This window comes from Heteronotia binoei, chromosome 5, assembly GCF_032191835.1.
Source record: "Heteronotia binoei isolate CCM8104 ecotype False Entrance Well chromosome 5, APGP_CSIRO_Hbin_v1, whole genome shotgun sequence".
NCBI classification, from domain to species: domain Eukaryota; kingdom Metazoa; phylum Chordata; class Lepidosauria; order Squamata; family Gekkonidae; genus Heteronotia; species Heteronotia binoei.
In genome coordinates, this window is record NC_083227.1 from 171893428 (window position 1) to 171909584 (window position 16157).

Below are 16157 nucleotides of genomic sequence, written 5' to 3' on the forward strand. Positions count from 1 at the left end.
CTCTTTTGAGCAATGGTGGCAAGGGCCGAGCGGGAGCTAGAAAACAATCCAAGAGAATTTAGAAGCAGCCAAGGAAGCCTATAAAAAACAATATGACAAGTCCCATGTTCCAGCTTGGGACTTTAAAGTAGGAGACTCAGTGTTTGTATCCACTAAGAACCTACCACTCAGCCAACCTTCTAAGAAACTAGCATACAAGTTTCTGGGGCCATTCAAAATCACGAGGGTCATCAACCAGGTAACAGTAGAGCTGGAGCTGCCAAAGATTTTTAGTAAAGTACACCCTGTATTTCATTGCAGCTTACTCCGTCGGGAACCCGGGGCTTCGGTCTGGCACCCTCAAGCACCTGCCCCACAACCTATCCTGATTGGGAACCAGAACCACCACGAGGTCCAAGAAATCCTGGACTTTAAAGTCAAAAGGGGGATCTTGTACTATCTGATAAAATGGAAACATTTCCCCTCCAGCGAAAATGAGTGGGTAGCTGAGAAGGATATATCAGCCCCAGATCTGATCAAGAGGTTCCATCAAAAATGTTCCAACAGGGTGGTAGAGGCGGCTTAGGGGGGGCAGTATGTCAAGTCTGGCTATAACTCTGGCTCAAGTATAGAGCATGCTGGGTAGAACCAAAGTGTAACCAAATGCTGCTAGCGAACCCTCTCCACTTCCCCCCCCCTCATAGAGAATGTTCTTGCTTTGAAATGGTGATGTGTGAAAAGTCTTATCTGAGCCTTCTCAGCTCAGGCTCAGGGGAGAGGAAGGAGCTTGAGAGCATCAAGGCCAACTTTGCCTCTAATCAACATGAGAATGTATTTGTAACATCGATATGTGAATGTCCTCTGCACAATTCCCCTACCCGTATGAATCCCTTTGAAGTGTACCTTATATGCAATGTATCTACTGTATGTCCTTTAGTCTTTTCAAGCCTTGGCTTAGGCCACAAGTATCCAGTATCAATAAAATAGTTTCTTTGTATCTACATCAACTCATCATTGAATTTGCAGACTTGACATTCAATTGGTAAATTTTGGCTTTTAGCATTTTGAATGTATAATGGATGGACCCAAGCATATATCTGGAGAATTGAAGCCCCAAGCCTCAGTTTCAGTAAAAGAGATATCTTGCTCACCTTACCTGCCTGTTATCATAGAATAAATCTACTCTGCTAAACTCTGAGTGGTGATCATTGATGAGGACTGTGCAGAACTTGACACTGAGTAGGAAATGCATGCCAAACTCATACATGGTTTTTCAGTTTTTCAATAGTTAAAACTGCAGATCAGAAATGTGTTGCTTTTGAAATACAATGTAATTTAACTATTCAGAGGAACCGTTTCTGTAGTCCAGTCTTCTCAGTCAGATAAAGCCATGTGTGTGCACAGGTGGGAGGGATTGTGGTTAAGCAGTAGAGGTATCTGCTTGGCATGCAGGAAGTCCCAGGTTCAATCCCTGGCGTCTTCAGTTAAAAAGATGAGATAGTACATGAAGTGACAGACCTCCACCTGAGACCCTGGAGAGCTGCTGCCAGTCTGAATAGACAATACTGACCTTGATGGAGCAGAGGTCTGATTCAGTACAAAACAGCTTCATGTGTTCACACTTGTAGCAGCAGTACTAGAAAGGTTACAGCTTTGAATTCACCAACCCAATAATACTTCATCAGTTATCAACTCAGTGAACAAGTTTCAGATTTTTCATTGCTTCATATTGCTAATGTATAATTTAATGTGATATTTAAACATCCCTGTGTAGAACAGTATTTGTTCCAGCAACAGGAATGCAATGAAGTAACTACTCCTGATTCAATATATGTCTGAGTACAAACAACAGTTTAGCAATAAAAAGTGAACTAGAATGACATATAGATCCTTTCTTTCACTGGTGCATATAGATATCCATCTCCCTTTTCCAATGGGTTCTAGGGTGTGCAATATTTTTTCAATCTGTATTTTTTGTTTTGGGTCTCTAGGACTCCCCAAACAATTGGGATTTCCAAAAAGCTTGGATCCTAATACCAGTACAGTATTTGGATCTGGGATTTTTTATAGCCTGATTTTTTTCAAGTCCAATATACGCAAGAAGAAAATGTCGATTTAAAAAATAGCTAGCCAGTTCCTGGGGCTGGCTTGACTTCTCCTGCAGCCTGGTTTAAACCAGCAAAGTTGGGCTGGCAGGGAACAAGCTGCTTCCTGGGGGCACAGTCAATCCTGGCTTATACCCAAAAGCTTATATCCAGAATTGAACTCTGCTGGTATTAAAGGTGCCACTTGACTCAGACTTTGTTCAGCTGCTTCAAACCAACAAGGCTACGCACATGGATTTATTTATTTATTTATTTACCTTCGATTTATATCTCACCCATTCCAAAAGCGGACTCAGGGCAGCTAACAGTCATAGTAAAACCTTCAATTCAATATGGTTTCCATATTTTGAAAAGCAAAAAAGAGGACATAGTTTCCCAACTGACTACTTCAAAAAACTGACCATCATGATGAATCTCATTTAAATACCCCTACTATTTAAACGTAGGAGCCCCGTGGTGCAGAGTGGTAAAGCTGCAGTACTGCAGTCCGAGCTCTCTGCTCACGACCTGAGTTCAATTCTGGCGGAAGCTGGGTTCAGGTAGCCGGCTCGAGGTTGACTCAGCCTTCCATCCTTCCGAGGTCAGTAAAATGAGTACCCAGCTTGCTGGGGGAAAAGTGTAGATGACTGGGGAAGGCAATGGCAAAGCACCCCATAAAAATTCTGCAATTAAAACGTCGTGATGACAGGTGCTTGCACCTTTACCTTTTACTGTTTAAACTGTGGCAATTACTACCAACTAGGAATATTCCTAACTGTTCTCGTTTTTAAAATAACAACAATTTTAATTGTTTAGGTTAAATAATAGCAATGGACACACAAAAAAGAAGACATGTCCTCTAAAAAGAGTACATCTTGTAACCCTACACACAAAGTTTGAGCCAATTATGCTTACTCAAAAGTCAAATGTAGGCTTCCTTACAACTTTAATGCTAGTAGCTCTTTTGGCTCACAAAGTACAATTTTGCTCGCAACACTCCACAGCTTAGAGGGCACAGGGTTTGGGGATGCCAAAATCTACCTGAAAAAATACCAGTAAAGTATTCTTAGGCTCAGATAGATAATAATAATATAATAATAAATTTTATTTGTATCCCGCCCTCCCGCCGAGGCGGCTCAGGGCAGCTAACAACCTTTTATACATGTACAATAGTAAATAAAAACTTTAAGGTTAACAATAAAAACATTTAAACATTATAAAAACCAGTTAATATATAAAAATTCAAAGTTAAATTTAAGTTAATCTGGCAGCATGGTGGCATTCTGACGCTGGTTCTGCCAGTTTAAGTAATTCTATGATAATATGGGTCCTTGAAACAGGACCATACTGGCGGGTCCTTAAATCACAATAATTCAGCAGCTGGTGTATGCTTTTTTAAAAAGGACAGTTTTGCAGGCCCTGCGGAACTGGTCAAGGTTCCGCAGGGCCCGCACCTCCTCCGGAAGCTGATTCCATAAGGCCGGGGCCGCAGCTGAGAAGGCCCGTGCTCTGGTGTTCTGGAGCTTGACCTCTCTCGGCCCAGGGATAGTCATTTTATTTTTTCCGACTGACCTCAGTGCCCTCTGGGGTTCATATGGGGAGAGACGGTCCCTCAGGTAGGCTGGTCCTCGACCATACAAGGCTTTAAAGGTAATAACCAACACTTTGTACTGGACTCGGTATGTAATTGGCAGCCAGTGCAGTTCGCGCAGCCCCGGCCGTATGCGCTCCCATTTCGGGAGCCCTAACAGTAGCCTGGCTGCCGCGTTCTGCACTAGCTGCAACTTCCGGGTCCGGCACAAAGGTAGCCCCAAGTAGAGGGCATTACAGTAGTCCAATCTTGAGGTGACCGTTGCATGGATCACTGTTGCAAGGTCGCGATGCTCCAGGAAAGGGGCCAACTGCCTTGCCCGCTTCAGATGGAAGAATGCTGACTTGGCAGTGGCTGCTATCTGGGCCTCCATTGATAGTGAAGGCTCCAGTAAAACACCCAGACTCTTTACCTGGCGCGCTGGTTTCAATGGCGCGCCGTCGAAGGCTGGGAGAGCTATTTCCCCTCCTAGAGCGCCACGACCCACACAAAGGACCTCTGTCTTCGCTGGGTTCAGATCAGAATGCACATCACTACTGGGCTCCTAGAAAATCGGTCTGCATCTTAAGTCTGGCAAAAGCACCTCAGTTTGCTATGAACAACATCATTTCCTGCATAAACAAAGCACCAGTGCTCGTAGAGAAAAAGTTAGGGAAGCTAAAGCTCACTATGAGCTTAGGCTGACCTAAGATGCTAAAAACAACAAAAAAGGGTTCTTTTCTTATGTTCAGAGTAAGAAAAAGAGCAAGGACATGATAGTCCCATTGTGTGGGCAGGAAAGTGAAAATGTAACAGGTAATGAAGAGAGGGGAGAATTGCTCAATTCCTACTTTTCCTCAGTCTTCTTATCTGAGGGAAACAGTGCTCAGCATGGCAAAAACAGAACATATAAGGAGGGTATGGTGTTCCAACCTAGGATCGGCACAGGGGTAGTACATAAACACCTAGTTTCTTTAAATGAAACTAAGTCCTCAGGGCCAGATGAACTGCATCCAAGGGTTCTAAAAGAGCTTGCAGATGTAATTTTTGAGCTTCTGGCCATTGTTTTTGAGAGTTCTTGGAGAACAGGAGAGGTGCCAGAAGACTGAAGGCGGTCAAATGTTGTCCCCATCTTCAAGAAGGGGGAAAAGGAGGATCTGGGTAACTACCGACCCGTCAGGTTGATGTCTATACCTAGAAAAGTTTTAGAACAAATCATCAAACAGTCGGTCCCGGAACATATAGCTTTGATTACTGAGAGCCAGCATGGGTTTCTCAAGAACCCAAAGAGTGCTTGTGAATGGTTCCTCATCCTCTTGGAGAGGAGTGACAAGTGGAGGGCCTCAAGGATCTGTCCTGGGGCCTGTTTTGTTCAACATCTTTATAAATGATTTGGATGAAGGAACAGAGGGAATGCTTATTAAATTTGCAGATGATACTAAATTGAGAGGGGTTGCAAATACAGTAGAAGACAAAAAGGAGGCCCGCCTAAAATCCATCAGGGATCGGGCCTACTCAATAACGGCACCTTATTGGTGGAACCAGCTGCCGGAAGAGGTGCGGGCCCTGCGGGATCTAGGGCAATTCCGCAGGGCCTGTAAGACAGTCCTCTTCCGGCAGGCCTATGATATTAACTGACAATGTAAAATATCCTGGATGAAAAAATGTATCTATAGGCCGCCGGTTTTTACTCTATTTTGTTTTTACTAAATTATGGTTTAATGGTATTTTAATTGTTTAAACTGAAATTGTTTTAATTATTGTGTTGTAAGCCGCCCTGAGACACCTAGGTGAGAAGGGCGGGGTATAAATCTTAATATAAATAAATAAATAAATAAATAAATAAAAACAGGATACAGGAATTATCTTGACAGGCTGTAAAACTGGGCTGAAATCAATAAAACGAATTTTAACAGGGATAAATGTAAAGTTCTGCATTTAGGTAGGAAAAAATGCAATGCATGGTTATAGGATGGGGGAGACTTGTCTTAGCAGGATGTGCGACAAGGATCTAGGGGTCTTAGTGGATCAAACGTTGAACATGAGTCAACAGTGTGATGTGGTGGCTATAAAGGCAAATGCAATTTTGGGCTGTATCAACAGAAGTATAGTGTCCAGATCACGTGAAGTGATGGTATCGCTTTACTCTGCTCTGGTAAGACCTCACCTGGAGTATTGTGTTCAGTTTTGGGCACCACATTTCAAGAAGGATATAGACAAGCTGGAACGAGTCCAGAGGAGGGCAATGAAGATGGTGAGGGGTCTGGAGACCAAGTCCTATGAGATAAGGTTGAAGGAGCTGGGCATGTTTAGCCTGGAGAGGAGGTGGCTGAGAGGTGATATGATCACCATCTTCAGGTACTTGAAGGGCTGTCATCTAGAGGATCGTGTGGAATTGTTTTCTGTGGCCCCAGAAGGTAGGACCAGAACCAATGGGTTGAAATTAAATCAAAAGAGTTTCCGGCTCAACATTAGGAAGAACTTTGCTCGTTGGAACAGGCTTCCTTGGGAAGCAGTGGGCTCTCCTTCCTTGGAGGTTTTTAAACAGAGGCTAGATGGCCAACTGACAGCAATGAAGATCCTGTGAATTTAGGGGGAGGTGTTTGTGAGTTTCTTGCATTGTGCAGGGGGTTAGATTAGATGACCCTGGAGATCCCTTCCAATTCTATGATTCTACATTTTTATGCATACAGTTAGGATTATCCCTGGGAAGAATAAATGAGGCCAAATGCTTACTTATATTAATAAATATTCCAGGATGCAAGAAAAGTTTAACTACTTACCACCTCTGAAGGACGGTATGGGTTTCTCTACCCAGGATGAAGGCAATGAGGAGAAAGGTGATCGTGAAATGCTGCATTCAAATACGGGGGTTATGCTTTTGCAGGACCCAAATCCAAGCATATCTCTCTCATGGTTTGGGGATGAAGGATGTGCTCTTAGTGCAGTCTGAAGCATAGGATGTTCTGTTGAATTTGCTAGCAGCTCCTTCAAGATGTTTATTGGTGAGATGGTGAGCTCCCAGTTGGTGATCCCAAAATCCCTCAGGTGGGCCCTGGCATGGCTGGACAGCCCTGCACGTGTGTCAAAACCAGCTCCACAAAATTCACATCTCATTAAACTGAAAGTACTTGGATCAAAGTTTGCAACTGCAGAAAAAGAAAAATAACATAAGTTTTACTGATCAGTATCTGTTTAAACCAGTGTTTCCCAAAGTGGACGATTTTGCCCCCCTGGGCGGGGGTGCTGGAACGATCCAGGGGGTAGTGGTAGCCTTGGGTGCAATTGGGGGTGGTGGTGAATAAAAATAAGGGGGCGGTGGAAGCATAATGGGAGAAGAGAAGGGAGGTGTCAAAACATCAGAAGGGAGGGGTCCAGAATTTGTAATTTAGAGAAAAATTCCAATTAACAAAAATAGAGGGTTCCTATTTGTCTGCTACTTAGTGTGAATTCACCCAATTAGACTAGTAATGAGGACCAGAACTCCTTCCAATTAAAATATAAGAAGGATGCAGTTTATTTGCAAGACAGAATTAAAAAAATAGAGGTTTATAGACAAACAAGAAATACAGAAACAAAAAACTTATTAGTCTATCCTAGCCAATACTTGCTACAGCCAGCAGCTTCTCAAGGTTGCTTGCAGTTTCTCTCTCAGCAGTACAGTTCAAGTCAGGACAGTGGAAGCACTGAGACAACTGCACAAACTTCTCTGAAGAGTTCCAAGCTGTAGCTTTCTCCTTGCAAGGTTTTCTGCAGAGCCTCAAGCTTCTTACAGTTCTCTGGTTACTAGATGGTTGCTTCTGTTGATTTCAGCCAACTGCAATGCCCCAGACACTGAGTGTCTTCTGCAGGGCCACCGCATGGGAGTAGGTTGGGTAGGTGATCGCCTAGGATGCCACCCTGCTAAGGGGCACTGAAATGGGAAGGTGCTGCCCATCCAGCCACTTTCAACCCAAAAGCAGCAGGCAGCAGAGGCTTCTTTTGAAACCTCCAACAAGCACAGACAATGTTTGCCCTGTGAAGGAAAGTGGCGGTACAGCAGCACTTGTGTGTACCACCTGGAACTCTGGGCTTGCCTGCTGGCTGGCACGATGGTGTCATCGCCTGCATGCAAAGAATATCCCCTCTTAGGAGCACATGGGGGGGTGCTGAGTAATTTTTTTTCTGAAAAGGGAGCGTTAGGCCAAATAAGTTTGGGAACCTCTGGTTTAAACCAATAATAACATAAGGCAACTCCCCTTAGAAACACCACCACAACTATACATTGTAAGCATGCTGTAACAGAACATCTCCTCTGCAGAGAGAATATATAGTGGAACATACATACCCATCTTTGAAGAAATAAAAAATATTAGAAAAATGGAGAAAATTATAAATTGAATACATACTACCTTTTTTCTTCTTCTTTTGGAAGGAAAATTTTTGCTCAATAGCTTTCACTTCTTCTGCAGAGATGAAGTGACGGACATTGTAGCTCACACCCACCCTGTTCAGGTGGCCCCGCACGTGATTGGCTAAGCCAATCCCATTGTGGAACCTGTCAGGACAGTATGGGCATTTCCTCTCCTCATTCTTCAGCACTGATGAATCTGCATCCAGAAGATCATCCAGTTCTAGAGACCCTTCAAGAGGAGAGTCTAACAGGAAGACACTTAAGGGAAGAGACTCATCCATTCCAAACTCTTGGGAAGGAGGTGACACCTTTTTCTTGAAAATCTTCATCGTAGATTGCTTCATCTTTCTGGGATAAAAATTAAGCTGCTCGAGAAGAACAAAAGGAACCATTTGACGTAACTGATGCTGCTGCCCTGCTGATGCTATGGAATAATCTGTTGCTTTCAAAATGCCCCGAAATATCCTTTTGAGGTCCAAGGCAGGCTGAGGAATAGCAATAGGTCTGAAGTATCTGTTTTCTGCTAATTTTATTTCTGTAGCTAAAGGGAATTCTTCTTCCATGCTGCTATCATTTATAGGTAGCCATTTATGTTGGAGTTCTTCCACACCACCTGGATGGCTTTTCACCTTGCCTCTCTCAGTCTCAGTGGGCCACGCTGTGCTTTTCTTCCTCATTTGTTTCCAGGCATATGGAGGTTTTGTTGAGGTAAGTGTGGACATTCCCAAGATCTTGTGTGAAGAGCTATAGGGAGCTCGTTTCCTAGCCCGAAATCCAGGCATTGGGATGTCTTTTTTATTAGCGCCATTGCTTTCATCAAGTTCCTGGTGGCCCGCTATACAGCCATGGAGCGATTCATAGTGGGTCATTGTTTCAGAGTGGGGTTGGGAAAAGAGCCTTTCTGGTTTACTCACATAATCAGTTTCTGAAAGCTGACCTGACCTGGCAGGGCTGTAGGCACACCTACTAGTTCCAGGTTGATTCATGTCTGCATCACAAATCTCCATGTTCCAAGTCACATGGGAATGAGCATATTTCATATGTTCTTTTAAAACATTTTCATTTGGGGCAGGGAAGCTGCAAAGCATGCATACACTAAGACCTTTGCTGCTACTGTGTGCATATATAATTTGAGGTACATGCTCGTTTGGCCTGAAGGGTCTATATATGTTGTGCCCAGAGCTGTCCCGTGGATCACCACCGCCACCAGAACTTGCAAACAAGTTTACATTCTTCAGACCTTGATCTTTTCTTTCCCTAACATGCATCTTTGCATGCTGGACAAACACCTTAGAAGAGTTGGTACCAAACACACATTTTGGGCACTGTAGCCTGGCATCACGACCTTCATCTGGGAATTCATTAAGTTTCTGAATTTCCTCAATGATTTTCTCTCTTGATTCCTGATGGAGTCTCTTGTGCTGCTCTAGAGAAGCAGTGTCCACAAAAGGCCATCCACACTCATTACAAGTGAACTGACCTCCATTGCCCTCACTGCCTTGTTCCATTCCTAATCCCCTGTTGTGCTGAATCATATGATCCATCAAATGTTCTTTCTTTTTAAAATAAATGCTGCATTCAATGCAAGTGTATACAGTAGAATCCTCTTCCTGGACTTGGTTGTCTTTTCTCTGCTCATCCAGCAGATCATTGCACACGTAGGACCTTGTCTCATCGTAGGTGCTACAGGAAAGAGGTTCCACAGAGTCTCTCACATTAACATTCCAAGCATGTTTGTGGACAGCAAGGTCCATGGGTGTCTGAAGCCCTGATTTCTGTAATGTCCATTCAGCAGCATTAAGAGAACTTATTTCATCTAAATCAGAGTCTACTGCCTGACCTTTCCTGGGAGAAAGTGCACCTTCAGCAGCCTTTGCTTTGCTGAAGTGAGGATTTAAATTTTTTCTAAATACTGGCAAAGCCAACAAAGATGCTTCTTGTGCAGACTGACCCCTAATAGACAAGTTTGCAGCCACATCTACTGGCTTATTTATGTTTCCACAGAGAGGCCGAAGCTTCTCATTGTGCTCATGAAGCCAGTCAAACTTTTGAATGCCTTTCTTTTCCATTTCCTGCCTTTTGTTTAAGTGTTCTTTGCTGAAGGCTTCTAACTGATTTGGTTCATTGTTGTGGTATCTTTCTTCCACAGTAACAGTCTGTGCTCCAGTATCTGGTGGAGAAGTTTCCACTGCTGCCTTGATAGGGTCTGAGTACTCAAGATCGCCTTCCGACTCATCAGTATTCATGTCCACAGTTTTTGCAGGGTTAGATTGTACTGCTGAATCAGGTTCCTTTGGGAAGGAAGAAATTTTCCACTGATCTTCCTTAGAACATGTGGAATCTTTCAAATCAGGGAGTCTTTCTAAAGTGCTTTCTTCTTTAGAGACACTACCCATTGTCTCTTGAGTAGAGCAGTCCCACAAGACAGTCATGCTTCTTTGATCTGACTTCCTAGAGTCTGCTTTGAAACATCCTTTCTTGAATTTTAAATGATCTTCTGTCTTGATACTAAAAAGAACAACCAACACATATTGGCTAAAGGATACACATGGACTTTCTGCTGTAAAATATACACATACTGTATTTATAATTATGGTCTATGAAGATACTCTATATCTCACAGATGGGGTCATGCATCTTACTCAACCTTCCTTTTCCTGCCATATGGGAAATGGATATGCCTGCCATTTCAAATAGACCATACCTGTTCATGCCTTTCTGTACATTACCGTCAATAGAATTGTCAGCTTTCCTCGACAAAGTCTACTATGCCCAGACCAACTTTCTAGCTAAACAAAATTTTGCTGAGCTATACTTCCATGGTCTTTTCATAGATTTCATAAGCAACCTGTTTCTGCTTTTTTCCAATTGCCCAACAGTAATCTTCCTCTTTGATGCCAACTCATTCCATTTGCATGATTTTTCCAAATAAACTCAAAGACTTTATAATTGGGTCACGATAAAATTTGTGCAAGGCTAATTAGGAAGCACTGAAAGCAGTATAAACCTTTTTGCAACATAAGGTGCAGAAATTGCTATACCAAAAAAGGCTTTGCAAGGGACTATAATATCCGGATGGAAACAAGCCACATGGAACAGTGGTTGAAGTGAGAAGGGGAATCAGAAGATACTAAACAGAAAATATGGTAGAACCCAACCCACTATTTCTACTCTGCTTCTAGGCTTCTTATACAAAAACATATAGCACATTAAGAGATATAAACCTTGTCACGACTAAGTCTGTACTTATGCTAACCTTTGTTCTTGACCACTGGTCACATCCCTCCTCCATCACTATAATTTTTTTAAAAAATTGATTTGCGCCCCACTGCATCCATGCAACATTTCATTTTAGACTCCTTACTCCTTTTGGATGCTAACTTCTTTCAGCATAAGCTACATATGATATGGAGTCAGAAATATTTTTTATTATGTCTAGATTAGGCTGTACATAAACCAAGCAACATCCATTTCGTATATGAATTTTCTGGAACTATTATAGCTAAACCTTTACAGATGTTGAACTGGCTGTGCAATCACTCTTCCCCCTAGTCTTTGATTATAGTTCCATACACCAAAGAGTTTCCTGGATAGACAGTCAAATGGGATAGATATCAATTCCATCTAATTTGTTCTTCTTTTTTATGACTGACATAATGTATACAAAGCATTCTGAATACTAAACACACACTATATACTTGCTAAATATTACTATACTACTTTTAAAGTATTTATTGCTAAGTATTAATGCAATCCAAAATACATAGCAAATTAAGTTGGTGCCCAAGGTGATATGTCACTAAAATACTTTGTTGTGATAACTGTGTGCCATCAAGATGCAGGCAACTAATTGCAGCTCCAGGACAATGGGGTTTTCAAGGAAAGAGATGAGTAGAAATAATACACCATTGCCTTCTTTTGCATAGCAACCTCAGTCTTCCTTGTTATACTCAAGGGTGCCCCATATAGAATTTGGGTGAGGGCCTTGGCCTTAAAACCTTAACTGCAGCCACCACGTTCTGCCCCCTGGAGGTCCAATAGAATTTCTCTATGGCTCCTGAACTTTTTGCTGCACTTGTTGTAACATATTCCACATGTGCCTTCCTGGCCCCTGAGGCCTGACAGACTACCCCTAGGTACTTAAAGCAGCGTGTCTGTTCAATAGCCCTATCGTTTATCTTCCAATGATGTACCTTGGGTCTATTTGCAAAGGCTAACATTTTAGATTTTGAATAATTCATTTCAACCTGATTAGCTTGGCAGTAAAGCACAAGAATTTTCATTGCTCTCTTTAGCCCAATAGGGGTCCTAGAGACCAGCACTGCATCATCCGCATATAGCAGGAGCGGGATATGCCTATCTGCAATCTTTGGAGCATGCACCTCTGGACCACTTAAATGTTCCCCCAGATCGTTTATAAAGAGGTTGAACAAAAGTGGTGCCAAGATGCAACCTTGCTTAACTCCCTTCCCTACTTTGATGGCTTTCGTGGGATGTCCCTTCGGATTTATCCTTGTCCTGATCTTGGTGTTCCTATATAATGCTTTTATCAATGCCAGTAGCCTCTGATCAATTCCCATCCCTCTCAGTTTTTCCCACAGTATGTCCCTCTGAACCATATCAAAGGCAGATTTAAAGTCTATAAAGGCAGCGTATAGGGCAGAGGTGCTGTTAGAGGAATATTTGGAAATAAGATGGTCTAATACTACACAATGATCCAGAGTGGAACAACTCGGTCTAAACCCAGCCTGTTCTCTCAGGATGTTATTACACTCAATCCACTCCCACAGTTTCTCTTTAAGATGGCTGGCATATAATTTGCTTAGGATACTTAAGAGACTGATGGGTCTATAGTTATTTGGGTCATTTCTATCAGTCTTCCTTGTTTTTTTTTTGGTTTTCCATCCAAGTGTGTAACCATGGCCAACTCTGCTTAGCTTCCAAGCTCTAATGACATTGGGCTACGCTGGACTATCAGGATACACAACATTACTTTATAGCTAGCTCTAAAAGCCACCATAGGCTATGATGCCATTCTACCAGGAAGCAGGATTTTTTTTCTGAAAAAAGAGGTGCCAGAACTCTCAAGAGGGAAATAAAGGAGAAACACACAGGCCCCTCATGAACTTTTAAACATTTTTTGAGAATCTGTTTCCACTAAGAGGTTCTGGGACTTAATTCCACCCTGTTCCCCCAGAAAAAAAGCCCTGCCAGGAAGAATTACTTACTGGAAGAAATTTGCAAACAGTACATTTTCTTTCACCTTACTTTGTCCTGGAAACAGATTCTCAAAAAATGTTTAAAAGTTCATGAGGCGCCTGTGTGTTTCTCCTTCATTTCCTTTCCGTAAAGCATGCCTACTGAATTCTAAGTGGCACTGTCGTTACCCAAACACTGGGTGGGACTGCATTGGAAACTTGGCATGGCAGCATCCAGGCTCTGAAAAAGCCAGTGCTTTTTGATGCATGCTGCGGCAATCACACAGCCCACACACTGCTACCAGGAGAGACACGGGCTGCACATATGCAAAAGGAACTTTCAGACTACTCCTGTGCATGCGAGGTGCATGCATCATACACCTTGGCCATTCAAACAGCTGGGAACCATGCTCTGCATGTACTTTAGAGATTTGCTACTAGAAAGTTCTTGGTAGCTATTTAATCTGGTCCCAGACTGTCCTAAAATGAGGTAAGGATGGGTGGGACTTGGGGGGGGGGGCAGATGTGCATGTATGGTCGCACACATTAAATCTGGAGGGGAGGCGTGACTAGGTTGAGCCAAATCTCTTGTGTGACTGCATCCATTGTTTGTGTTCCAGGTTGAAAGTGAATAATAATTGTTGATGGGTTTTTGTAAGGGAAAAATATTGTATCTGTCCCTTGGCCTATACCATCTCCCACAGATGAATGCATGAAGAACAGAGGTCTGTAGATCATCTGCCCAGCCAATATAATGACAGGGATTGCAGAAATATAGCAATAAATGGTTGAACTACCATGTTGCTTACAGACTAAATTTATACTCCATCCCTGAACATTGTTACATAGGAGTAATGGAACTTATTTTCAGACGGATACATGCTATCAGTTGATCTGATGACCTGAAGAATTAATATTATGACCTACTTCAAAAGGGTCATAAATATTCCAGGAAGGATTACATGAGCAAGGGGGAACATGCTAATCTGAATATTATTATACTAAATGCAATTTTCCAATGCAAATTAAACACCTCAGGAACAGGCTTGGGGAGATTAAACATCATCAGCAACAACAACAACAAAAAACCTTGTAATTTTTTTCTCTAGACATTTCAACATTTTACCAGGCCTCCTTCCTGTGAGTAGTGATGGTATCAGTGCCACAAGGGCAAGGACTGGGTTCATCTAAAAGGAGAGAGAGAGAGAGAGAGAGAGAGAGAGAGAAGTAACAAAGCATACTTCACAATGCAAAATACTGGGGTTTCCAGTGTAATTTACAATTATGTAATTGTATAGCTATAAAGCCATCCAAACAGATAAACACACGAGTCTGTGTGTTTTTTTTTTTTTGGGGGGGGGGGGGGCGGGGTTGGATTAGCATGAGATTTCCCACACTCTTTAATCCTGGGCATGAACAATTTGATATATAATCATTCCTGCAGTTAAGCAGTTTAAAAAAACCCAAAAACCCTGAAATACATTTGAAATAGAGCATGTTGAAGAATCTTTCTTATAAGAAGTCGAACAATTTGATCATGCTAGACTGGTCACTCCATCAAAATAGGAACTTTTTTGTGTGTGAAGTCAGAGAACTTGTGGTCAACACTTTGGGTAACTATAACCACTATAGCTAGAGTGATTTGCCAAATCTACGCTCTAGAACAGGGTATCAAACTCATTTGTTATGACAGCCAGATCTGACATAAATGGGACTTTGTGGGGCCATGTGTCACAAAATGTAATGCTAGGTAGTGGACACAAACACAATTAAATATTTATAAAGGACACAAACACAATTAAATATTTTTTAAAACTCTTAGAATAAAACCTGCTTAAACCATTAGCAGTGTTGCAATATTTTGTTTATTTAACAGTCTTTGATAACTGACTACTCTTGCTCTGAGGAGCCTTGGCCAATAAAAGGAAGAGAAGTTTGGCTCAGTAGCTCTGCTGTGCGATTGAGAGAGCCTGGCAAAGCAAGCTCTCCCTCCTTCCCCCCCAAGGGAGAAGCCTCAGCCAATGGAGAAAATGGAAGCTTTGCTCCATAAATCCTGTGTGATTGAGCAAGCTTTGCAAAGCAAGCTGTGATGCAGAAGGAAGCAAGAGAGAGGGAGAGGGAAGCAAATGACAGCCAGGTGCTTGCAGGCCTGATAGGAGCCCTCCAGCGGCCTGAGGGTTTGATTCATTTTGTCAAGTTATGCCTTAAGTTGTTTTATTTATATAAATGTTTCTCCCTACCTACATACTTAAATTCAAATTAGGACAAGTGATTAAAACTAAACTTAATCATAAATCATCTGTAGGTAGAAAGGGGAAGAAGATAAAAATCCCAGAACTATACTTTTGAGGGAACTAGGATAGTTAGGATCCTTAGTTTAATGTACTGTTCAATTGATTTTCATCAAACTTGGATGGGGATGAGGACAGCAAATATTTATGACCCTAAATTTTTTATTTTCTCTCAAATTTAGAATGGTCCAAGATGTAGGAAAGTCCTTTTAAAAGCAGATTTTCGATGTTTCCGCATATATATTTTCTGCTCTCCATGACTAACATTTTGTTTTCCTTACCAGTTCAATTCATGAACCTCAGTTAAATGAACCCTCCTTAGGCAGCCCAGGTAACTTTTCCTTCCCAAACTTGGTCAGTTACTTTTTTCCCTAGAATAAGTTAATCACATATTCTTAACCCTGATTATTATTTTACTTGGTACAAAACCACGGATTTGGAGGAGTTGGGTCAGCAAACACACAGCCCTTTTTATGGCAGACAACCAAGGAAAATTATGCTAAAGAATAAATTGTAGACCCTCTAACTAATGTCTTAAGTGATGGCCCTGTTTAACATTTTTAGAGTCTGTATGGATCAGTTTTCTGGCTTGATGCATCAGTTTTCTTTTCTCTTGATACAAACAGCAGCCACCCGTAATTG

The 16157-nt window shown here is 42.1% G+C and overlaps 1 protein-coding gene across 8 annotated transcripts in view; it reads right to left on the reverse strand.

Moving 5' to 3' along the window:
- WIZ (WIZ zinc finger) overlaps window positions 1-16157 on the reverse strand; it is a 131959-nt gene that overhangs the window by 57500 nt on the left and 58302 nt on the right. For 5 of the 8 annotated variants that reach the window (XM_060240738.1, XM_060240736.1, XM_060240735.1 and 2 more), the window contains exons 2-4: window positions 14351-14411; window positions 8022-10534; window positions 6417-6782 (exon numbers count right to left, since the gene is read on the reverse strand). In XM_060240738.1, coding sequence (XP_060096721.1) covers window positions 6417-6782; window positions 8022-10534; window positions 14351-14411 — 2940 coding nt within the window. Of the gene's footprint in view, window positions 1-6416; window positions 6783-8021; window positions 10535-14350; window positions 14412-16157 lie in introns of those variants that run through there. The other 3 variants (XM_060240733.1, XM_060240739.1, XM_060240740.1) reach the window with 3 other exon arrangements.